This window comes from Corythoichthys intestinalis, chromosome 22, assembly GCF_030265065.1.
Source record: "Corythoichthys intestinalis isolate RoL2023-P3 chromosome 22, ASM3026506v1, whole genome shotgun sequence".
Classification (NCBI taxonomy): Eukaryota; Metazoa; Chordata; class Actinopteri; order Syngnathiformes; family Syngnathidae; genus Corythoichthys; species Corythoichthys intestinalis.
In genome coordinates, this window is record NC_080416.1 from 1,847,470 (window position 1) to 1,873,864 (window position 26,395).

The 26,395-nt window shown below is 40.1% G+C and overlaps 3 protein-coding genes across 4 annotated transcripts in view; 1 reads left to right on the forward strand and 2 right to left on the reverse strand.

The window, feature by feature from the left end:
- Positions 1 to 12,458, forward strand: part of tinagl1 (tubulointerstitial nephritis antigen-like 1) — a 147,434-nt gene extending 134,976 nt beyond the window's left edge. For both annotated transcript variants that reach the window (XM_057827390.1, XM_057827391.1), the window contains exons 11-13: positions 3,279 to 3,402; positions 7,431 to 7,476; positions 10,390 to 12,458. In XM_057827390.1, coding sequence (XP_057683373.1) covers positions 3,279 to 3,402; positions 7,431 to 7,476; positions 10,390 to 10,554 — 335 coding nt within the window. In that variant the 3' untranslated portion in view covers positions 10,555 to 12,458. The remainder of the gene's footprint in view (positions 1 to 3,278; positions 3,403 to 7,430; positions 7,477 to 10,389) is intronic.
- ppt2b (palmitoyl-protein thioesterase 2b) overlaps positions 1 to 26,395 on the reverse strand; it is a 230,658-nt gene that overhangs the window by 95,356 nt on the left and 108,907 nt on the right. The window lies entirely within an intron of this gene.
- On the reverse strand, positions 21,131 to 24,313 carry LOC130910269 (lens fiber membrane intrinsic protein-like). The gene is made up of 4 exons (XM_057827403.1): positions 24,030 to 24,313; positions 23,813 to 23,962; positions 21,451 to 21,585; positions 21,131 to 21,370 (listed from the first exon to the last, which is right to left on the reverse strand). Exons 1-4 carry the CDS (start codon positions 24,277 to 24,279, stop codon positions 21,309 to 21,311), a joined length of 597 nt encoding a protein of 198 aa, XP_057683386.1. The 5' UTR covers positions 24,280 to 24,313; the 3' UTR covers positions 21,131 to 21,308.

A 26,395-nucleotide genomic window follows, 5' to 3' on the forward strand; every position in this document is an offset into this window, starting at 1 on the left:
GCGCCCAAGTAAGTCGATGCCATTGACAGCCATGGACGTCCAAATTTCCCATTCATTTTCAATGGCGGGAAAACATACTGTAGGTCCTTTTGAATTTTGACCATTTACCATGACGGCCCATTGACCTTCATCTGGCACCTAAGTAAGTCGATCCTATTGACAGCCATGCGCGTCCATGCCATTGACGGCCATGTACGTCCAAATTTCCCATTCGTTTTCAATGGCAGAAAAACCTGTGTGGTCGTTTTTTTTAACCAAAAACTTTTTAACCATTACAGCCCATTGAAATTCAAGCGGCGTCCAAGTAAGTCAATGCTATTGACAGCCATGGATGTCCAAATTACTCATTCATTTTCAATGGCGGGCATACATAGGTACTTTTTAATTTTGACCATTTACCATGACAGCCCATTCACCTTCATCTGGCACCCAAGTAAGTCAATGCTATTAACAGCCATGCGCGTCCATGCCATTGACCGCCATGAACGTCCAAATTTCCCATTCATTTTCAATGGCAGGAAAACCTGTGGGGTTTTTTTTGTTTGTTTTTTTTAAGCAAGAAACTTTCCATTACAGCCCATTTTAATTCAAGTTGCGCCCAAGTAAATCGATGCCATTGAGAGCCATGCAGACTTACGTTCCCACAAAATGTCCCCAAATCAACAGGACGTGACCTGATAGATCTGTATCCACCACAGCAAAGCCCCATTGTAATTTCTCCAGAAATTGCAGTTTCTATTTGCAATTTGTAATTATTCCAGCAGGATTTATTAAGGATTCAGCATAGGTTTTTGGGCCGTGGAACAAATTAATTGAATTACAATGTGTTTTTATGAGAAAATCCCGTTTGACATACAATCATTTCGACCTACAAATCAGGTCCTGGAACGAATTAAATAAGTCTGTAAAACTGTACTGTTATTTTTATAGTTGGTGCTTGTTAACGTGGGCGGCCTAATTCCTATCCTTTTTTTTTTTTTATAACAATCCAGGTTTACTCAAATAATATTAAATAATATTTACCATTTAGTCAATAAAAACATTCACTTTCGATCTTGAGAAGACATGATCGCATATAACACAAAACAGTTTGACAGTTAATAGAGTTGTTCTAAAGCTATTTTCGACACGTAGATAATAATGCAGATTTTTTTTTTTTAAGACAATTAAAAGCATGCTTTGGATCAATAATGGTTCGGAAACATCAGGGGATACAGTTTTTAAACAATGATAAATGACTCCAAATGTGGTTATTTGAGCGCATGATGTCATCGTGTCTGACCTGCCATTGGAGGATTTTTGTTGTCCGGCTTTGACCTCGGTCAACTTCCGTAACTGTGCCCGCCTCACAGTCTGGTGCCCATCTGGACCGCTGTCAAGTTCCCCTTGAATAGGCGAGGCACATGTGTGTGTGTTGTGGCTCTCGTCCGATTGTTCGGAACTCCAGGAAGATACGTTGGCTTCGTTACAAGTTTCCTTTCAATTCCTAAAACAAAGGCATGTGCACTGCGTGTGTGCGTATAATTACCTATTGTCCTTATGCCTTGTTCACCATTCCCCAAAGAGGGAATTTCTTGAGAAATGATTAGCTTGGGTGGAATATGAAAGTCACACTTGTTTATTAGGTGTGCAACATACAGCCTGGAATGATGGGACTCGTGGGAATAGTGGCATTTATGCTTGTTGGACTCTCATGTTTTAGTCCGTAATACTCCTCCAGGTGCTCGTTTGGAAATTTCTCAAAAAGATTAGCTTGGGAAGTAACACCCCATTACAGGCATACAGCCCACACACACACACACACACTGAGCACTGAGGTATATAAAGCATGTATATTCAAAATGAAATTAGCAGATATACTTTATTTCCTAGATATAATGAGCCATATTACATGCTTATTACACCTCTATTTGATGTTTAGTACACATTTAATCTAAGCTCAGTGAAAAAATGTGTTTGGCTGTTGTATATGTCATAAACCATGGAAATTTAAGACAAAATTAGAAAAAGTGCCAATTTCCTAGCTATAAACAGCCATATTACGGGATTATTAACACACGTTTATCAGAAGGTTATTACACCGCTTTACATAATGCAGGCATCATTAAGGGAATTACAAAACGTACCCATTTCCTAGATGGTATAAACAGCCATATTACATGCTTATTACACCTTTATAAGATGATTATAACATGTTTAATCTAAGATCAGTGTAAATGTATTTGACTGTTGTATATGTCATAAAGCATGTTGTTAATTTAAGAAAATGGGAAAAGTGCCTATTTTCTAGATATAAACAGCCATATTACATGCTTATTACACTTTTATTTGATGATTATTGCACTGCTTTACATAAATAGTATATCAGCCATATTACATGATTATTACACCTTTATTAGACGTTTATGACATCTTCAAAGTTCAGTGTAAAAAAATGTTTGCCTGTTGTATGTCATAAAGCAGTGGTCTCCAAACTATTCCACATAGGGCCGCAGTGGACGCAGGATTTTCATTCCAGCAAAACAAGACACCTATGCCCCTATCTGGTGTCTTACAAGTGTAATCAGTTGATTGCAGTCAGGTGCTGCTTGTTTTAACAGAAACTTTATTGGTTAAACTGTCGGTACTCAATCGGTTGGAACAAAAACCAGGACCCTCAGTGGCCCTTGAGGACTGGTTTGGAGACCCCTGTCATAAAGCATGTTGTTCATTTAATATAAAGTTAGAAAAAGTGCCTATTTCTTAGATGTAAAAAGCCATATTACATGCTTATTACACCTTTATTACACAATTATTACATCCATCTACATAAAGCATGCATATTAAAGAGAATTAGAAAATGTACCCATTTCCTAGATAGTATTAACAGCCATTTTACATGCTTATTACACCTTTATTATATAATAATTACACGCTTAATGTAAGCTCAATGTAAAAATGTTTGACTGTTGTATCGTCATAAAGTACGTAAATTTAAGATAATTAGAAAAAGTGCCTATTTCCTAGATATAAACAACCAAATAACATGTTTATTACCTTTGTTACACGATTATTACACCACTTTACATAAAGCATGCATATTTAAGAGGATTAGAAAATGTACCCATTTCCTACATAGCACAAACAACCATATTACATGCTTATTACAGCTTTATTAGATGTTTATTACACGTTTAATCTAAGCTCAATGTAAAAATGTTTGTTGTATATAGTGTAGTACTTTTTAGCATTGAAGATATTTGTGTATTACAGTATGAATGTTTTCTTTGTTGTCACAGCCATCATGGAGGTCCATGAGGACTTCTTTGTGTACAAGAGTGGCATCTACAAGCACACGGACGTCAGCTCCACCAAGCCGCCGCACTATAGAAACCATGGAACGCACTCAGTCAGGATCACGGGGTACGTACAAGAAATGCAGCTCATGCTGGAAAGATGAATCAGGGCGAAAGATGCCACTCCCCCTTACCTGGCCCCAGTTCCCCTCCCCCCATTATCTTGTAAGTCTGCAGACCACAAATATGCAGACGTCTGACACACCTGGTCTACCTGACTCGCGTCTCTGTCATCACTGGGCGGCCGGACGTCTGCTTTTTTTTTTTTTTTTTTTAAACCACAACCAAGACAAAACATACCTGATAACTTTGAGCCTATCTCCAGACGATCGGGTGCTATGGGGATCGTGTATACGGAATGTATGCGGCTGAGGGTGCGAGAGGTTTAGACTTGCCTAACGGTCTTAACTAACCCTAACCGCCATTTTTACATGTATAGATGACACTGATATTGACACAACACAGAGACATGACAAACACATTGAGATTCCGTCACGATTAGCATGTTTACTCTAAAACACGGAAAGGTATGCATGGCATGGAGAGACGAGGTGATCTCTCCCAGCCACCTCTGACGTGATGTCGTGGATGCGCCAAAGGACCAGAGGGTCGTTTCAGGGCACCGAAGGCCCCTAGCCCGCGGGCGTCCTAGTGTTTTGATAGCGGGATGCGTCCCTATAAGCCGGCAGCCTGGGAAAGTTTGCGAAACGAGCATTGAGGTCCACTGTAGTGGAAAGGCCATTGTCTGGGGTGCTGATTTGGAGCGCACCGTACTGAAGAACGGGGATCAATCCACCCGCATGAGAGGTCAGAGGTGGGCCGAGGGGGTATGGCGGGTTTTCTGAAGCGAGCTGATTGGAGGTCAGATTAGACCTCAGCAGTGGTATGATTTGGTCTGGTCTTGTCCCTGCTTGAAACATTTTATTTGGATTGCAAAATGTCTTCCAATTCCTCCTATCTTCTTATCAACTATCAGCAAGTATGCAGCATAAACTTAAGATACTCCGTTAAATTACTGGTGAAGCAAGAAATTCTGTGTCACTTGTGTGCGGTGTATCGAAACCTCCCTCCCGATGCTTTCAAGAGGGTGCGCTGTAGGGCTGAAGGATATTGGAAAAAACCTATACTGCGACTTTTGAGGGTTTGCGATTTACGGCTAGTATTGTATTTTGTTTAATGATGGAGGATACACTGCCCTCCGGTGGCAGTGTTGGGTCTGGCTGGACTGTCATCTTGTATGACTCAGGAGCAGACTCAGACGTCTGACATGGATAAAGGATGGCTGCGCTCTGGTTCAGCCCACATCAGGCAGTAAGTTGTTTCAGCTAATATATGTTTGTGTATGCATTTGTAATGAAGTTTACAGCTACATTTTGTGGAGTTACGTGTGAGCGATTTGCTATGAAATTAGCATTCGTAGCATTTAAGATAGCAGACTTTTGTGAGGCAAATTAGGCTAATTTAATCTACTAAATTTACATATTGATCACACTACATGGACGTTTGAACACCAATCGTTTACATGTCGTTGGCCCTCCTCCTCTAAGAAGCGGCCTTCTGTCATTTTTCTGTAGCTGAATTATTCCCATACCAGAGATTTCTTCAGGAGTTTCACCTCCCCTAGCCATTGTATAGCACAGCTGACTCACTGACACTGAGCAAAAATGGACGTAAAACTCAATTCTTGGTTAAAAGCAAAAAAAAAAAAAAAAAAAAAAAAACGTGCAGTTAGTGTTTATTTTACGTAAATATGTCAAAGTACAATGCTAGTCTGTTTGTGAATGTAGCTAACAGCCGCCTGGTGTAAACAGAGCTTTTCCGGTGAAAATTCTTGTGAATGATTTCTTAAATCCCCGAATTCTTTACAGTTATGGACGTAAAACAGTCTCGATTATTGGTTTAAAGCAAAAAACAAAAACAAAAACGTGTAGTTAGCATTTATTTAAACTAAATGTGTGGAAGTACAATGCTAGTCTGTTAGTGAGTATAGCTCGCGGCCGCCTGGTGTAAAAAGAGCTTTTCCCGTAAAAATTCTTGTGAATAAATGCTTAAATTCTCTAATTCTTTATAGATATGGATGTAAAACAGATTCTTGGTTAAAAGCAAAAAAAAAAAAAAAAGTGCAGTTAGCATTTATTTTACGTAAATATGTCGAAGTACAATGCAAGTCTGTTAGTGAATGTAGCTAGTGGCCGCCTGATGTAAACAGAGATTTTCTGGAGAAAATTCTTGTGAATAAATACTTAAATCCCCAAATTCTTTATAAATATGGATATAAAACGGTCTTGATTCTTTGTTAAAAGCAAAAAAAAAAACCAAACATGTAGTTAACGTTTATTTAACCTAAATGTGTTGAAGTACAATGCTAGTCAGTTAGTGAATGTAGCTAGCGTCCGCCTGATGTAAACAAAGCTTTCCTGGTGAAAATTCATGTGAATAACTGCTTAAATGCCCAATTTTTAAAATAAATATGGACGTAAAACAGTCTCGATTCTTGGTTCAAAGCAAAAAAATTTGTAGTTAACGTTTATTTAAACTAAATGTGTCGTAGTACAATGCTAGCCTGTTAGTGAATGTACCTAGCGGCCGCCTGGCGTAAACAGAGCTTTTCTGGGTGAAAATTCTTGTGAATAAATGCATAAATCCCCAAATTCTTTATAGATATGGACATAAAACAGTCTCGATTCTTGGTCATGTGAATAAATCCTTGTATGCTGCAGCTTTCGTACTTTTTCAACAGAAATCCGGTGTTAGATAGCTGCGTGCGTTTCTGAAAAGCTCCTCTTGATATGGGCGGCCCCCTACTTGAATGCGAGGCTCAGTGCATGAGCGCTCTGAGCCGTCAATACATTATGAAGTCCCTGTTGGTGGAGTTTCCCGATCCCACAGTACGGCTGCTGTTATTTGCGGTCCTGCTCAAACATCGTCAATTAAACAGTTGTTAAATCCTGAGTGACAGTGGGCGATGCCTAAATCTGTCCGTTTCCCAGCATTCTTTTGACTCCTTTTTTAAGATAAAACAGCATTAGCTACCGGGAGTCTCTCAGAGGGGAAAGCAGAGTGTTCCGGATTGCGAAAAAACAGGATGGGAATTGGCTCAGGGAGGGTGTTTTGTACAAGTTGGCAGTCGTGATGAGATTTATTATGGACCCTTGCCAAGATGTCTCGAGTAGAAAAAACATTGGCAAGGAAAATGGATGGTGAAGGAGAGTTTTTAACTTTTTTTGTGGGAGTTGTACTATATTTTAGGGATCAAGGCAGCGTTTGACATCCATACCTGTTCTCTATTTCCTGTTATAAATCAGGAGAGGGAAAAGGGCTATCCCATGTTTTTTGAAGAATGGATTGATGTCGGAACGTTTGCTATTAATACGTATGTATTTTTCCAGGATGTTGTTGACCACCACTTCCTTGTCAGCTGATTAATGCTGGGATTTCTAAAATTCCTCGAACTCACTTGGCATGCATTATTACTTTTTTCTCTATTTCTGACACTCGGGTGCCCATTTAAGATCAGCCTTTGTAATCTGTACCACGACGAATAGAGAAATTTGACGAGAATGTTGTTGGGAAAAAAATACAAACATGAAATTTGGAGTGCATGTATTCAAATAATAATGATATTGAATGAAAGCATCTATGTGAAAATAAATCAATGCCTGTGAAGGCAACATGGCATTTTTGTTCAAAGCGGCTTTTCTAGGCTCATATGAAAGACTATTTTTGCCAATAAGTTAGTCAAAATCATTAGTAGACGCTCAAATGTTTTTAGAACCCATACTTGCAAAGATCCAGGAAGGTTTTTTCTATTGGTTCAAAGCAATCCTTGGTAATCAGGCCCCCCACCTGCTATCAACCGGAAATACAACTAGTTAACGATAGCTCAAACATATTCATAGTTAATTGCAGTAGGTGTTTAATGTATTTCTTGTTGTTGTTTGTGCTTTGTCTGTCTCTCTCTCTCTCTCTCCCTCATTTCTTTCGTTCCCCTATAACCCCTTTCTGTCCTCAAAAAAAAAGAAACTGGCATATTTTTCTGTTCATGTCATGCAAATAGTGTAACAAAACAGCTAACGTCTTCTCCCTCTTCTTCAGGTGGGGTGAACAGCGTGATTATGACGGCACTCTTAGAAAGTACTGGGTAAGACAAATGCAGAAAGGCTCATTATGTATTTGTAGCTAACTTTGTCATTTTGATAGTAGGCTAATATAGCTAATATACGTAGATACAGTGGTATGAAAAAGTATCTGAACCTTTTGGAATTTCTCACATTTCTGCATAAAATCACCATCGCTGTCAAAATCACACAGATGAAAAAACAGGGTCTGCTTTAACTAAAACCACCCAAACATTTGTAGGTTTTCATATTTTAATCAGGATAGCATGCAACATTGACAGAAGGGGGCAAAATAGGTAAGTGAATCCTCTGCCTAAGGAGGCTTAAAGAGCAATTGAAACCAATTTTTACCAATCAATTTAAGTCAGGTGTGCGCCCAATCACGGATGAGTGGTTTAAAGCTGCCCTGCCCACTATAAAACACACACCCGGTAAGAATTGCCTTGATGAGAACATTGTCGGATGTTCATCATGGCTCGGTCAAAAGAGCTGACTGAAGACCTGCGATCAAGGATTGTTGATTTGTATAAAGCTAGGAAAGGATACAAAACCATCTCTAAGAGTCTGGATGTTCATCAATCAACAGTCAGAGAAGTTGTCTACAAATGGAGAGGGTTTGGCACTGTTCTCTTCCAAGGAGTGGCCAAACACCAAAGATAAGGCCAAGAGTTCAGCGCAGAATATTCAGAGAGGTAAAAAAGAACCCTAGAGTGTCTGCTAAAGACTTACAGAAATCACTGGCACGGTCCAATATCTCTGTGCACACATCAACTGTTTGTAAAAATTATGGTCAATAAATGGTGTTCATGGGAATATTCCACAGAGGAAGCCACTGCTGTCTAAAAAAACATTGTTGCTCGTTTAATGTTCGCAAAAAGGCACTTGGAAACTCCACAGAGGTTTTGGCAAAATATTTTGTGGACTGATGAAACCAAAGTTGAATTGTTTGGGAGTAACACACAATGTCATGTGTGGAGGGAAAATGGAACAGCTCACCAACATCAACACCTCATCCCCTCCGTGAAGCATGGTGGAGGGAGCATCGTGATTTGGGGCTGTTTTGCTGCCTCCGGGCCTGGACAACTTGCAATCATTAATGGAAGAATGAATTCAAAAGTTTATCAGGATGTTTTGCAGGAAAACCTGAGGCCGTCTCTTAGGCAGACAGTTGAAGCTAAAAAGAGGATGGATGCTGCAACAAGACAACGATCCAAAACACAGAAGTAAATCTACTTCAGAATGGTTCAGAATACACGTTCTGGAGTGGCCAAGTCAAAGTTGAGATTTAAACCCCATTGAGATGCTGTGGTATGACCTAAAGACAGCGATTCATGCTAGATATCCCAGGAATTTGACTGAACTACAGCAGTTTTGTAGAGAAGAATGGGTCAGGATTAGTCCTGATCAATGTGCCTGACTGATTTGCAGCTACAGGAAGCGTCTGGTTGAAGTTATTGCTGCCAAAGGGGGGCCACAAAATATTAAATGTAATGGTTCACTTACTTATTTTTCCCCCTTCTGTCATTGTTTGCATACTATCCTCATTCAAATATGAAAACCTGTAAATGTTTGGGTGGTTTTCGTTCAAGCAGACACTGTTTTTTCATCTGTGTGATTTTGACTAAGATCAGATCACATTTGATGGTGATTTTATGCAGAAATATGAGTAATTCCAAGAGGTTCAAAAACTTTTTCATACCACTGTACATACAGCATGTGTTGCCTTCATTATAAGGCTTATATAGGGCTTTTAAGTTTTTTGCAGCTCTAGACATACTAGTATTTTTTGGGGGGGGGTCCACTATGGCTCTTTCAACATTTTGGGTGTAGCTCATGTTGTAGCTCATTCATACTGTTCATACAAAATCTGAACTCGTAATTTTCGCACTATAAGGCGCACCTGACTATAAGCCACACCCTTCAAATTTAGCACGAAAACGACATTTGTTCATAGACAAGCCGCACTGGACTATAAGCTGCAGCTGCACTCACTGTATTATGGGATATTCACATCAAAAGATATTAACCGGTAACACTTTATTTGACAGTGGTATCATACGACTGTCATACAACCAAATGAACCAGAATGAAGCTTTGAACCAATTCAATGAAGTTTTGCTGCCAATTGGTTCAAAGCTTCATTGCCTCAAGAAGCTTCATTTGGCCATCACTGCTTCCTTGGGGGAGACATTCAACCTCTGCTGCCACCTGCTGTCAACACTGTTGTCATCCAGCATGCCTCCTAGCATGCATTGCAGTGATACAGATGTAAATAACAATGAAAATTCATGTTTGGTGCAATTATTTCTTCAGTTACTGTTCCAGTTGTTTCATTAATTGCTATCTATGTTATTTGGTAACACTTTATTTGACAGTTGCGCCAAAAGAGTATCATAAGACCATCATAATAATGACAGAGCCATGAGCATTAATGAATGCTTATGATAGATGATAGTCATTTTGTGTCATCTGGCAAATTATCTTACTTTTGAATGGATGTAAAAGATCTTAGCAGGACATAAATGGAGTTAGTGACATAATTTCCCAGTTGACACTTAATGACATCTGTCATAAGCTTTCAGTCATGCCTAATAGTGTCATGTCATAATTATGACTGTCTTATGACAGTCTTATGACACCGCTGTCAAATGAAGTGTTACCTATTAACCCAAATAAATCAGCAAATAAGCCACACTGGACTATAAACTGCAAGATTCAAAATGAAAGAAAAAAGTAGCGTCTTATAGTCCGAAAATTACGGTATGTTAAAGATTATGTTCAAAAATTGCAATTTAAATGATCTAAATATGCTAATAAAAAAAGTGTACATGCAGGTTATGCTGTTATATCGTCCCTACCAATGTTCAGACCAAAGCTACGCATTTGCGTGACATATTCTTATCATGTGATTACTTCCTCCCCTCTTTCTCTTAAAGATTGCTGCCAATTCGTGGGGCAAGAACTGGGGCGAGGACGGCTACTTCCGCATTGCACGCGGCAAAAACGAATGCGAGATCGAGACCTTCGTGATTGGCGTGTGGGGTCGGGTCACCATGGAGGACATGCACCACCACCGCCGCCGTCGCCGACAACACGTTTAGAGAGCGCTCGGGAGCCTCAAAACTTCATCCGACGCTCCTTCTGTGCCACCCACGCCAGCAGGTGATAAACCACTCCTAAGCTTTTTTTTGTTGCCTCGGTGAGCGTCTGAAGAAGCGCACGCCGGGTCCCTCAGGTACTGTTCCAAAGACCGCATTACCCAGAATTCTTTATCTCCAGATCAAGGGAAATGTGTAGGAAATGATGAAAGAAAACCCCTTTTAAGTCGTTCTTTTTTATGACCACTAAGAGACTGCGCCGAATCATTTTTAGGAAATCTGAGAGGCTGAAATCCCAAAAAACAAGCATGAAAGACTCCTTGGAATACAATCCCCATGTCAGACTATTGACTTTTAAGACAATACATATCCAAGTACAATTTTGACCTTCAGAATAAAACACACGTTGCGTGGGCCAAATGTCTTAAAGAGAAGCCATTGATACAAAAGATTGTTTTCATGATTGTTGTGCAAAGTAGTCTTAACGCTTTATGATGCTACGCTTATGTTGCCGTGTTATTCTGAAATTTTGTTTTAATACTCATGTACTGTATATAATGATTATATATGGGGATCATGCAAACTCAACACTCACGTGGCTTATTTTTTGTATTTTGTGTTGGGCGCTTCTGCAAAAACGAACAAAAATTCCCGAGCTACAAGGATTCATTTATAAATGCTTTATAAACTGGTTATAACACCATATGAAGCCTTAATAGCCTTAATGACACTATAAGCTAAGAACTGCCTGCTTACTAAATAGTCATTCCACATTCGACATCTGATTCCAGAAGTACTGTACGCAACTATTTAACCTGCAAAATAGTGAACCCATGTGTTGCAATCCTTCCTTAACCAGCATTAAGGATTTGTTTGAACTGCCAAAAATGGAGCCTACTTATAGATAAAATTCCAAAGTCAACCATTTGACATGCCAAATTGTGAGCCCACTTGTCTCTCTACTTTTTTTTTTTACTGAACTACTTCACTTGACAAATAGTGATCCTACATTTAGCTGTGTTTTCTAGAGAAACAATCCAACCAAATAGGGACATGGCTTGTAGCCATATTGGTCTGCCAAATAGTGACCCCCACTTGATTGCTGCACTTCCCTGCAAGGGCGTAGGTTTTCATAGGGACGGTAGGGACATAACACTACCAACTTTTCAGGATGCTGAAATTCTCTCCACCAACTTATAAGCAACCTTATTTGCATTGTACAGTGCTGGCCAAAAGTATAGGCACCCCTGCAATTCTGTTAGATAATGCTCAATTTCTCCCAGAAAATGATTGCAATTGCAAATGCTTTGGTAGTAATATCTTCTTTTTTTTTGTTGTTGCTCAAAATGAAAAAACAGAAAGGAGAATGGGGAAAAAAATGAAATCATTATCATTTTACACAAAACTCCCCAAAAAAATGGGACGGACAAAAGTATTGGCACCCTTTGAAAAATGCTTCTTTAGTTTGTGTAATTAACAGCGCCCGTTACTTACCTGTGGCACATAACAGGTGGTGGCAATAACTAAACCACCCTTGCAGCCGATTAAAATGGATTAAAGTTGACTCAACCTCTGTCCTGTGTCTTTTTGTGTACCACATTGAGCATGGAAAAAAGAAAGAAGACCAAAGATCTGCCTGAGGACTTGAGAAGCAAAATTGTGAGGAAGCATGGGCAGTCCATCTCCGAGGACCTGAATGTTTCTGTCTCTACCGTGCGCAGTGTCATCAATAATGCCCCTTTCCCACTGAAACTAGTCGGTCAACGCGCGTTTTTTCCAAGCCGATGCAACCCACTAGCAATTGGCATTTGGCACCTTTCCCATTGACAAAAAAAAGCCGTGTCTTTTTTTTTTTTCACCCGTCTAACCCCCCACCCCTCCTCAGCCGTGCGTAAGGTTACGTGACATCACCACGCTAAGATGCGCGTCACAAGTGCGACCGAATTCATTCAGTTTAAGGAAGTAAACAATGCAGAGCAACATGGAAGCCTCCTTTCCGTTTGTGTTCTCTGTTTTCATGTTTTTTACTGCCCTCAAAATAGTCGAAATGCAGCAAAGGATCAACACTCTGCTTGTTCTGAGGCAACGCAGGCGACGTCGTAGCCTCGAGCTTTTAATTTACCAACAATATTTTTATAAATTGCTGTGTCTGGCAAGGTCCTAGACATTTGTCGCTGAATCTCCTCTTCTCCACAGATGGAAAGGAGCTGGCAGGTCTTATAATCTTTCCAATGCTGGGACATGTTGTTCAATGTGGTGCGCTACTGGCTCCTTCTTCTTCTACTAGCTTTGTTGTGAGCATCGACGTAACTACGGTTGTGGCGCGTGTTAAATGGGAGGCGACTGGCACATTGTTATGACGCGTCACGTAAGAGCCTACGTCACCACGTAGATTAGGGTGTTGACTGTTGACCCGGGGTTTTGCTTTCACACTGCATGACGATCAGAGCCGAGGTGATTTTAACGCGGTCGCTTGGCGGGTTGATTGACACGGGTCGAGGCGGGTCGCTGCCCCTTTCCCACTGCCACCAAAAGCCGATTGTTAGTGGGTTGACATGGGTTTTTTGGCCAGTGAGAAAGGGGTATAAGTGTAAAGCCCACGGCACGGTGGCTCACCTCCCTAGTTGTGGACGGAAAAGAAATATTGTCGAGAGATTGCTACGAAAGATTGTGCGGATAGTGGATAAAGAACCTCGACAAACATCCAAACAAGTTCAAGCTGTCCTGCAGTCCAAAGGTACAATGGTGTCAACCCGTACTATCCGTTGGCGTCTGAATGAAAAGGGACTCTACCCAGGAAGACCCCACTTCTGACCCAGAGACATGAAAAAGCCAGGCTGGAGTTTGCCAAAACTTACCTGAAAAGGCCAAAAAACGTTTTGGAAGAATGTTCTCTGGTCAGATGAGACAAAAATAGAGCTTTTTAGGGAAAAGGCATCAACATAGACTTTACAGGTAAAAAAATGAGGCCTTCAAAGAAAAGAACACTGTCCGCACAGTCAAACATGGCGGAGTTTCCCTGATGTTTTGGGGTTGCTTTGCTGACTCTTGCACTGGACTGCTTGACCGTGTGCGTGGCATTATGAAGTTTGAAGACTACCAACAAATTTTGCAGCATAATCTAGGGCCCAGTGTGAGAAAGCTGAGTCTCCCTTAAAGGTCATGAGTCTTCCAGCAGGACAATGACCCAAAACACACTTCAAAAACAGTAGAAATGGTTTGAGACAAAGCACTGGAGACTTCTGAAGTGGCCAGCAATGACTCCAGACCTGAATCCCATACAACACCTGTGGAGAGATCTGAAAATGGCACCCTTCAAATCTCTGAGACCTGGAGCTGTTATCCAAATAAGAATGGTCTAAAATTCCAGCAGAGCATTGTAAGAAACTCATTGACGGATACCAGAAGCGGTTGTTCGCAGTTTTTTTGTCTAAAGGTTGTGCTGCCAAGTATTAGGCTGAGGGTGCCAATACTTCTGTCCGGCCCACTTTCGGAGTATTGTGTAAAATTATAATGATTTAATTTATAATAATAATAAATGGAGCTATTACTACCAAAGCATTTGTAATTGCAATAATTTTTTGGGGAGAAATTGAGCATTATCTGTCAGAATTGCAGGGGTGCTAATACTTTTATACTCTGTATAAGGATAGAATAGACCCTACAATTATTAGGTTCAGATACTTTTTCATACCACTGTATAAGTCAATACAGATTTATCTTAACTAAGGCTACGTCAAATAGTGAGCATGTGGTTTTCTCCCAAAAGCTACTATCTGACCTGCCAAATAGTGAGACCACTTGTTGTTAAACCTTCTTATGATTATTAGGTAACACTTTATAATAACTATCCGTTTTACTAGTTAATAGATCATTAGTAAACTGTTGATAAATGATTTATTGCTGATTTGTGAAGTATTTGTTAACAGTTTGTTAAGCATTTACAGGGTGTTCTTAACTTGAAACACAATTTGTGTAGAAACGTTTAAAGTTTTTGTGTGTAACGTTTGGCATTTTTATATTTTCAGTTTAAGAAATGCCGTTCACTTCAAAAGAAAAGGCATTTTGATAAGGGATTTTGCAGGCAGCGCTCATGTTGCACATTTACGAAAAGTACTTTTCTTTGTATATTTAACCAATAAAACTTATGACCTTCAACATAAAGTGTATATAGTTTTATCAAGATCCATCAACTAGCATGGGCATTTAGAATGGGGTCAACCATATTGGAACACCCTGTATATGCTTGACAAACTGTTAACAAATACTTCACAAATCAACAATAAATCATTTATCATCAACAGTTTACTAATGATCTATTAACTAGTAAAACAGATAGTTATTATAAAGTGTTACCGATTATTTTCCACTTAGCAAATAACGATCCCACTCATTTGAACTTCAACTACCAGATAATGAACCCACTTTTCTTCAAGTTAGCCGGCCTTTACTGAGCGATAGACATTTCAAGCGATTTTAAGTACTACTGAAAGTGTGCAGCATCTTTAAGCTACGGATTGCTGGGGAGGGGAGTGGGAGGACCTCCCCCAAGCAGGGATTTCCAGCTCTCACTTAAAAGTGAGGTACGCTGTTATTACCGCTGGCCTTCAATTACGCGCCACTTCAAACGCCGTAATCCTGCCTCATGATCTATCACGCCGTCGCGTCTTCCTTCAGACTTCAAAGACCAACACACTTGATCGGACGGGCAATGTGCCGCGTGGCGTGCCCATCCGCAATCTTGTTGTCCCGACTCCGCGATGGTTAGCGAGCGACGTGTTTGTCTCAAAAGTCAACCAAAGAATGGCAACATCCATTCCGCATTGTTGTGTGCACGTGAACGCCACGGGCACTTGTGTGTCATTTATTTATGAGAAGTAAATTATGCTACACTGTACATTATTACTCTCTTGTCTGTGCAATGTTACATTATCTGCTGTACGGTGCGTGCTACATGTAATGCTAGTGTCCACTCGTACCGCACAATAAAGTCTTTACACCACCTTATGTCTGCAAAGTGTTTTTGTTGTTAGCCCTTTTCTGTCTGCCCACAATCTCCTCTTGGATTGAATTTGTCACAAGATAAAGAAAGTAAATCACTAGAAATATTTTTTTTTTAAATTGGATCCCTATTCTCCACTTTGCTGCATTTTTGCCCTTTTCTTTCTGCCCGTAATCTCCTCATGGATAAAATCTATCACTAGACTGTTGACATTTGAGGAAGAATTGTAAGAATTAAGAGCGATGCTAATGTGGGCCCCATATACAGTTGTCCGCCCTGCACTGCTTTCTTTTTGCCCACAGTCTCCTTTTAGATTAAATGTATCTATTAGAGCCTAAAACATTATATTACTATTTGAGTATACACGGCAAAAAAAAAAAAAAAAAAAAAACTTTTTTTTTTTACACTACGCTTTATTGTACCCATTTCTCTTTGCCCACAATCTCCGCTAAGATAAATGCGTCTCATTGCTTATTACGTTTGAAGATACAAAACAACAGATAAAAAACATCCTAATTTTGGCTCCATCATCTCCATTTTGCTGCGTCATGCTATTTTCACTCTGCCCGCAGTCTCCTTTGGGATTTTTTAAAAAATTATCTTATTGGTCGCTCAATGGTCCAGCATAATGATTACATTATTTAGCCATGCATTTTCTCATGCATGGCTAGAAAGAACAAAAATGACATTGGCTCATCAGTATTACATCCTTTTCTGTTTGCCCACAAGCTCCTCTTGGATAGAATTTGTCACAAGATAAAGAAGATAAATCACTAAGATAAATAACTAGAAATACCAAAAATTTGAATTTTGGATCCACATTTTCCCCTTTGCTGCATTTCACTTTTTTTTTTCTGCCCATAATCCCCTCATGGATAAACTCTGTCGCATCACTGTTGACATTTGAGGAAGAATGGTAGGAATTAAAAGCAATGCTAATGTGGGCCCCTTATACCTCTTCTCCGCCTTGCACTTCTTAATTTCTGCCCACAGTGTCCTTTTAGATTAAATGTGTGGTCTCTGTTAAAACCTAAAACATCATATTACCATTTGAGCAGACACACCAAAAAAAAATTCTGACCTTGTCTACACTCTATTGTACCTATTTCTTTTTGCCCATAATCTCTGCTAAGATAAATGTGTCACATTGGTTATTACGTTTGAAGATACAGAACTACAAATAATGAAAATCCTAATGTTGGCTCCATTCTCTCCATTTTGCTGAATCATGCTATTTTTCCGCTGCCCGCAGTCTCCTGTGGGATTTTATTTTATTTTATTGGTTGCTCTATGGTACAGCAAAATAATTACAGTAGAATTTTCTCATGCACTGCTATAAAGGACAAAAAATATAAATAAATAGTAAATATTTTGAGTTTTGGATCCATATTCTCCCATTTGCTGCATTTTTCCCAGTTTATTTCTGCCCATAATCTCCTCATGGATAAAATCTGTCACATCACCATGGGCATTTGAGGAAGAATGGCAAGAATTTAGAGAAATTCTAATGTTGGCCTCATAATTTCCACCTTGCACAACTTTTTCTGCCCACAGTCTCCTTTTAGATATTTTTTGGCTTTATTAGACCCTATACTGTTATATTTGACCATATAAGGCAAAAAAAAAATCTGACATTTTCTTCACTTTATTGTATGCATTAATTTTGCCCACAATCTCCCCTAAGATAAATGTGTCACATTGCTTATTACGCTTGAAGATTCAGAACTACAAATCATGAAAATCCTAATGTTGACTCCTTGCTCATCATTTTGCTGCATTATGCCATTTTTCCGCTGCCCGCAGTCTCCTTTGAATAAAGATTATGGTCGCTCATTGGTCTAGAGTAAATAGTTATAGTAACATGTAAGGGGTAAATATCCAAAAAGAACACCAGCAAAAAATCCAGTCTTTTTCCAATGCCCGTAGTGTCAAGTGAAGTTTCTGTTTAAAGAATTTAAACACTTTAAAATTTGAAGATACAGTATACGGACAGAATTGATAAAAAAATACAGCAGTGCTTTTTCCTCATCAAATCATCAAACCTTACTATCACCGAAAGGCTAATGTTAGCTCCAAAGCCTACTTTTCAATCAGACTCCATAGTCCTACTGCCCACAGTCTCCTATCGGATAACATGGATCACATGACAATGCTCTGTTTTCTAGCTATGCTAAGTTCAGGTCATTGCGCACGTGTGAGTCCACTCCACATCACTCTCCAATAAAAGCTTATCTCGCAGTCACAGCCACAATGTCCAAGTATGGAAAGTTGGATTGAGTCGGATGCGTCTGCGGGGCTTGTTTACATTTCTCTCATTGTTTGTGCGTCAGCGAGCAGACAAAGCAGCCGTTACCTCAACAGCAAGTGCCACCGTCCCGCCCTCGTTATGTGGATGAGGGGGAGGAAGCCGAACAATCAGCGCGGACTCCACCCTGGCACTCTTTTGGGCAGGAGAACAAATGTGCATAGGCGATCAAAGGCAGATATTTCACGTTTGAGAAAGAGGAAGCACTGCCGATTCAAATATCCTCGGGGAGCATAAATACATAGCAGTAAACGTCTGGTATGTTGACTGATATTGCATACAAACATGTGTTCCCCCATAGGAAGCCTTGGGGGGAATCTTTTTTTTTCTTTGAAGCACAATTGCCACGCATACAAATAGAATCCGTGTGACGGGATATGATAAGAAGCGTTGAAGATAATTGATGAATATATGAGTAATTTCAAATTTTGATTTGATTTCAAATAGATGTATTTAAATAAACAAAAAATTCTATTTGTTAAATATAATTTGACACGCTCGTGTGCACACACAACGCTCCCGACATTAATTCCGTGGGTGAATTATCTAGAAAGGATGTAGTGATCACTACATTGTAATGTTTTTAATTTAATCAATATTTTAAATTACTTTTGTAACTTATGAAAGGATTTGTTCGATGTATATTTTTGTTTTTAGTTTAATATTGTTTAGCTCTTTTAATTTTTTTTCTTTTACTTCTATTTCTTTTTTTTTTTTTTTTTTTTTTTTAGATAAAAACAAATGAGGCCTGCTTTTCTAGTCTCCGCTCAGCTGCAAAAAATTGCCCACTGCTGCCGTCTTATGGTCATTTGTAGTATATACAAGGAAGGAAAAAAATACATCATCCACCAGTACAAATATTGAACGGTCAAGTTTATTGAGCGTTGTTTAGTGATCCCTCGTTTTTCGCGGTTAATGGGGACCAGAATCCGCCGCGATGAGTGGAAAAACCGCGAAGTAGCGCCCCCGCGACCCCCTCGTGTTTTCTCACCTTTTTCCCAAATCAAAAAAAAAAAACAACAACAACAAATTATACATAAATATATATATATATATTTTTTTTAATAAATGGTTTTTAAACACTGGAAGTCCCAGAGGTTGTTTTTTTTTTTTCAGAATAAAGAAAGACAAGAAGGGTGTCAGATAACCCCGATACCAAACTGACTACTTGGCTTTGTCAAATAATAGACCACTCAAGCAAGCAATCAAGCAGACAACCCCCCCTACACACTCCTGTGGAATCGATGCCTAGGTGTGAAGGGGGAGGGTTCACTCTAGATAGCTGCAATTAGCATCTTGAATATTTGCAAATCCAGGGCTCCCTTGACTTTATCAAACACAGAGGATGACGGAGATGGCCAGTCGCCGTGTTCTACAATACGATTGACATGGCAGCACTGAATGCAAATGTGTTGTATCAGGCATGCTCCGGAAGGCAAGAGAGACGGGTGGACTTTTTGGTGGGTCTTGCAAAGGAATTGACTCACTCTCATGTGGGCGCAAAGAAGGCGCAGAAGGAAAAATTGCTTCGGCAACAACCTCCAACAGCTAGCCCCGGAAAAGGGCGAAGACTCATACGTCACCACATAAAAAAATGTTTTGTTTACTACACAATTCCCTGTATATACTTTCTTTTGTTCTCCTTTTCACATACTGTATGTTTCTTTACTGAATAAAAAGCCTTTTTTTGTGCAAAAAATGACTTGTGTCGTGCATCATCAGCCATCCATCATCAGCAATATGACAATTATAGCTCCAAACAAACAAGAAACAGTGCAACTAAATATTCAGAGAGATTGAGACAGCTGTTCTTTCTCAATGCTATGATGTCAAAAAGTCCTGCGCAACAAATCCCCAGCAAAAAAAGCGCTCTGATATCTTCCCAATTTTGTCAAATCGTGCACATTTCGATCACATTAGACAACCATACTGAGCAGTTACCAAACACTATAACATACTTGATGGAGAAAATATTATGTGACCCAAAGTGAATTAGCACATTATGCCTTATGATTAATTCAATGTAACAACATCTACTGTTTTTCACCTTGTTCCCATAGTTAGGAGACGCGCTTGAGTAGGGAATCTCACGAGATAACTTGTTTTGAGGGAATCTCATGAGATAACTTGTTTAATTGTTTTACCACACGCCTGGGTCCCATAGAATCTCACGAGATAACTTATTTTGCACCCATAATATTTACATCTGTTGCAGCACAGCTCATTTGTGCCATGTGAAAAGTCCTTTTTCAAGGGGGCTGGACCAAAAGTAGCTTTAATGTTTGTCATTGGACGGGGCCGCGCCGCTCGGAGGCAGAAGTTGGCCTCTCCGCCTCCGAGGGGTGCGTCCATACAAAAGCGGACATTTCCGGGCGACCCGTGAAGTCCGCTGGTGGATTAAGCGTACGGATCGCCCAGCTTTGTCCTTTTGCCGCTTTACTGGAGTGTTGCTGGCTTCCCACTCACTTGTCACGGTAAGCGATTTTCATTGCTAAAGGGACATTTTGTTTTGCTGTAACGGCAACGCGGGGATTCTGGGGTTCACAAACAAATCTAGCGTCATCGTTGACATTTGTTGATACTTGTTTGCTTGCTCTTGTGGGATTGCAATCAATAAATCTCATTTATTCTGCATTTTCTAATCAATAAACATTGTCTATTGAGCAAAAGTGTGCCTGTTACTGATTCACCGCGAACCTGCAAATTTCGGAAAACAATACTGTAAAAAGGTTGTCCGCCCAATTACCTGCCTGAGTGGTCCACTGTCCGACAAAGCCAAGGCAGCCCTGCCCCGCAAACACTCAAAATGCTAATTGGAGCAATCCAACCGTATGGTTTTGCGAGTGTGAATGGGAATGACTAATGAGGACCTCAGTGCTCACAAAAGATATGCTGATTAGAGTCAGATGACCCATCTCTGGATCTAAAAGGAATTTGTATCAACTGATCTAGCCTTGGTAGTTCTAGTGTAAGCACTTCAAATGTAATATTTATGATACGTTTTAAACATATTACTGTCCCACAGAATTATCTTTAAACAAGAATAGCATAGAAAATTGCTTGTCTTTATTAAATGATTCATTGAGTGAGTCACTTACACACAATGAGGTGCCACAGCAAATGTTTAACAAGCTAAATGATGATTGAAGTTTCAGCTTCCAAGCATCTCTGGCAAGATCAAACCTTTACGTCTGTCAATCTTCGTTAACCTTAGTAAGCAACTTCAGTGCACTGCCTGTCCAAGAAAAGCAGCAGGAGGGAGATTGAGACTAGGGATCGGGACATCACATCTATATTTATTTATTTTATTGGGGGGTCCGCAATAGACTGGGGGCGCAAAGTTTGAAGTGCGGAGTAGCGAGGCATCGCTGTATTTTATTTCACTTTATTTTATTTGTTGTATTTTCTCAGTGCAACAAATTTCATATACAATAGCTTATGTGTAGTGGTCTATTGCGGCGTGTTCACTCTCCTGCACTCGCACATCCTGTAGGCGCAGATGTAGAAAACACCTGGAACAAAAAAACAACACAAGTCAAGTGAGGGATTTTTTTAAAGCGTTTTAGCATCATCTTTGTGTGTATGTGTTGACCTGCAAAGAAGGTCATGAGGGTTGCCACCCAGCCCAGGATGTAAGACCACGAAAAGCGCCAGTCGCCAAAGCGCCGGCCCAAGAAGTTGAGCGTAGCCGCCGTGTACACGCCCATCGCCAGCAGTGCGAACAAAGCTGCCAGAAATACATGAGTTCATTAGACAACTATTGCCACTTTCATGATTTTGTGGATAATTTGTAGTTGTTGTACTAATTCTATTCATGTACTGTACAGTGCTGGCCAAAAGTATTGGTACCCCTGCAATTCTGTCAGATATTGCTCAATTTCTCCCAGAAAATGATTGCAATTACAAATGCTTTAGTAGTAATATCTTCATTTATTTTGCTTGCAATGAGAAAAACACTAAAGAGAATGAAAAAAAAATTAAATCCTTAACATTTTATACAAAAGGGCCAGACAAAAGTATTGGCACCCTCAGCCTAATACTTGGTAGCACAACCTTTAGACAAAATAACTGCGAACAGCCGCTTCCGGTATCCATCAGTGAGTTTCTTACAATGTTTCTGCTGGAATTTTAAACCATTCTTCTTTGGCCAACTGCTCCAGCTCTCTGAGATTTGAAGGATGCCTTCTACAAACTGCCATTTTCAGATCTTTCCACAGGTATTCTATGGGATTCAGGTCTGGACTCATTGCTGGCCACTTTAGAAGTCTCCAGTGGTTTCTCTCAAAACATTTTCTAGTGTTTTTATAAGTGTGTTTTGGGTCATTGTCCTGCTGGAAGACCCATGACCTCTGAGGAAGACCCTGCTTTCTCACATTGGGCCCTACATTATGCTCCAAAATTTGTTGGTAGTCTTCAGACTTCATAATGCCATGCAAGCAGTCCAGTGCCAGAGTCAGCAAAGCAACCCCAAAACATCCAGGAACCTCCGCCATGTTTGACTGTGGGGACCGTGTTCTTTTCTTTGAAGGCCTCATTTTTTCCCTGTGAACTCTATATTGATGCCTTTCCCAAAAAGCTCTACTTTTGTCTCATCTGACCAGAGAACATTCTTCCAAAACGTTTTTGGCTTTCTCAGGTAAGTTTTGCCAAACTCCAGCCTGGCTTTTTTATGTGTCTGGGTCAGAAGTGGGGTCTTCCTGGGTATCCTACCATAGAGTCCCTTTTCATTCAGACGCCGACGGATATAGTACTAGTTGACACTGTTGTACCCTCGGACTGCTGGACAGGTTGAACTTGTTTGGATGTTAGTCGAGGTTCTACATCCACCATCCGCACAAAATTTTGTCGAAATCTCTCGTCAATTTTATTTTTCCGTCCACAGCTAGGGAGGTTAGCCACAGTGCCGTGGGCTTTACACTTATCGATGACACTGCACATAGGATAGTGGTTGAGTCAACTTTAATCCATTTTAACTGGCTGCAAGTGTGATTTAGTTATTGCCACCACCTGTTATGTGCCTCAGGTAAGTAAATGGTGCTGTCAATTACACAAATTAGAGAAGCATCACATGATTTTTCAAAGGGTGCCGATACTATTGTTAGGCCTATTTTGGAATTTTGTGTAAAATGATCATGATTTAATTTTTTTTTTTCATTGTCTTTTGTGTTTTTTCATTGTAAGCAAAATACATGAAGATATTACTACCAAAGCATTTTTAATTGCAATCATTTTCTGGTAGAGCATTATCTGACAGTTGTTTTTAATATCATGTTTATTTTTTCTGAAAGCATCACTATGTAACTTTTCAGTTTTGGTCGATTTTAGTGACGCCGGTGGACAAAAGCGGTAGTGTTTTGCCTTAATTGGTTTTCCATATACATTGATACTTTTACTTAAGAAACTGCTTCCAGAACCAATTAATTTCATAATTTGAAAATGTAGAGACGTTCCTAAATGGAGGTACCACTGTATTTGTATAAAATGACAGTTATTGGGAATAATTGTAGAAGCAGTGGCACGGGAAGTGGGGTACTGAAGGTGCTGCAGCACCCCCTGGTGTTGGGGAGGAAAAATGTATTTTGGTGGATTTTTTTTTTCTTTCTATATGTTAAAAATAAATCAATCAATAAAACATATTGAAGCAAAAGCATATTTATTTTGGGGGATTAAATATACACATATTTTGAAAAGTTAGTTTTTTGTCGTTGTTAATAACATGATCATCACCTGACAACTGCTGATAGTCCTCTTTGTATGTGCCAATTCATACTATGGAGATTTTTTTTTTTTTTACTTTGTTGATATTTTCTAGTAATTTAGTTGAATTCTGTTGCTGTTTATAAAGTAGTAGTTGATATGAATAGTAGAAGTTCAGCCCGTTCATGATAAACCATGAGCTTTTGTTATATCTAGACATTATGTTTCTTTCTTCAAGGTCAAACTGAAGAACTCACTTGAAACAAAGAAGAGAATTCCAGCAGCAAAGGAGCGATTCAATCTTCCGAAGGAGGAGAAGCGCGCAAAGGACGCCGTGCCGGCGACCACCCCCGCCAAGCAAGCCGCGCCGGACAGGATCATGAAGGCCTTAGTGGCCGTCCAATAGGCTACCAACAAACAGAAAGACCACATCCACAATTATGTCTTTGTTCAATTAGCATTAAAATGCCTTACCTATGCTTTCCGTCTGTAAGTGGCATTTGTTGGACAGACAGTAACGCCACAGGCCTTGGTGAGCGTAGTTGCCCGACACTCGGTACTGCATCCAGTAGTCTGTGGCGGTGGAGACCACCAGTAGGATGTTGCCCACGATGGCGCAGAACAAACCCCCGCCCATGAAACTGTACATCTTCAGCCTGTGGTATGGAGCCACTACTACTAAAAGCACAACAAAATTAAAATAAATAAAATAAATTATATACATTGAAGGAATCCGACCTTTTAGCCAGACTGCCGGAATCACGCCAGCCGAACCGCCAGACCCGTGTTGGCGCAGCTCCAACGACCCAGGCCAGTGAAAATCCGACAACCCGGCAAAAGGCCAAACCCCGCGCGTTCCCCTTAGTCTTAGTAACCCTTATACTGACTCCCTTTTGAAAGCTGGAAAAAGGCTTCGAAACACAAGGTGACAATTTATTCTGGAACCCAGGCGAGGATTCAAGGTCACCATATCACAAGTCAACAAAAGGTTCCCGAGAAAAATGGCAATGCCTAGTTAAATATTCAGTCTTTTGAAGGCTCTCGCGGATCGGGCTGTGGGCAGAAATAAGGGTGTGTTTAGGCGTTGTTTAGGAGTATTGTCTGTTTGTGGATTGGACAGGAGGATTCGTGAGTTACCGTTGTCAAGGCAATGAGGGTTGTGGATTTTGCCACCTCAGCATCGTGTCAGTCATGTTATTAGTTGGATATCGGGCGTTCTCCGGTGTGCCCTGTGTTGGACAGGGCGTCCCGTCATTTGTTTTGGACTGTCCGGGAGAACTGATTGTGAGAGCTGGTAGTGCAGACGTGGGCTTGTAGATGTCGGCGTCAATCCTGCTCAGTCAGTTGCATGACGCACACGTTGGGCATCCGTGATAAGAAGGCATCATGTATCTCTTATGCCCTATATTCTGCTTGTTTTCCTTAAACTATGGTAAAAGTGCTATTTATTTTATATTGGATGTGTTAGAGTAATATAAACAGTCAAACAGTAAATACAAGAAACTATGCTATTCCCTGATGGATTATATTAAGTGTGTTGGAATAATGCAAACGGTAAGACGATGCCTACGAGAAAAGGTACTATCTCCTTCAACATGCACATTATTAATACGTATATTGAATATATGCAAAGATTATGCTATTAGTACTCTATAAAACATAGTAATTACATTACTCAATAGAATAAAAAGAGTTGACTTTTTTTGTAATCTTTTTTTTTTTGTTTTAATTCAGTGAATATTGTTCTCTTCCTTCTGGTGTGCAATCCTTGGCCACCCGGGGGCAGTATAATACAGAATTATGGATTCACACGCAGACGGCTACAAATCCTCTACAAGCTACAGTAACATTATTAATAATTCTAATTGGTGAGACTGTTCATGAGACATATGAGATCTAAAGTTATCAAAATGGTGAGTTTTTATTCACGGGCCTGATATGGGCGGGGTGCAAGAGTCTGCCTTTTTTTGGCAACATGCCAAATTTAGTAAATGACTAATAACTCCCTGGTCCAAGGTTCAATCTTTTTCATATTTGGCATGTATGAGAGGTATCCCAGCCTGAACATGACTGCATTGAAATATTACCCTTTAGGTCTGACACCCTCTGCTAGGAACAGGAAAAATATTGAGGTTTCGTTGGACCCAAACAGAAAAGTGAAAATGACAGTTGCCATTTTGTCTCACCACAAATTTTGAACAGTCATAACTTAGCAGATATACAAAATATCTGCGCCAAACCTCCCGTGCTTGATGAGAGTTGTACCCTGAAGGTCATTTGCATCAACTCTACAGTGCCAACTAGTGGCAATAAAAAGTCACTCATTTAACTTACACACGCACGTCCATTTATTTTCAGGTTGGTCACTGTAGTTTCAAGACCTTTTGTAATACTACATTTTAAGGCCCATGTCTCTGTCTGTTGCCATGACGACCCTTTGTTCGCCATTAAAAGAAAGTAGATTTCTTCAGGGACTTGGGCAGCTCAAAGAGCCACGAAATTTCGCATACATGGTCAAATCAGCCCAATTGGAGGATTCATTTTGGTTTTGAATGAGGCAGTTGCTGCACAGCTCAGTAGTGCCTCCTTTTTTGTAGGACCCTCTTAAATAGGGTTTTTTTCACCCAGGTGTGTGAATGTATTTTTCAGCTTAGGATATACAAAAACATCTCTGCCAGCCATGCCCACAACACAAAAGAGGTTCCACACACAAAAAAAAAAAGTTAGTTTCTAATGAGATGATGAGAGGGGGACGATCTGCCACCACCCTGAGCTGCGTGTTGTCTGAGTTGCGCCAAACTGTTAGGGCCCGTTCAGTCCTGCTTGCAGGCCTAGTTCTT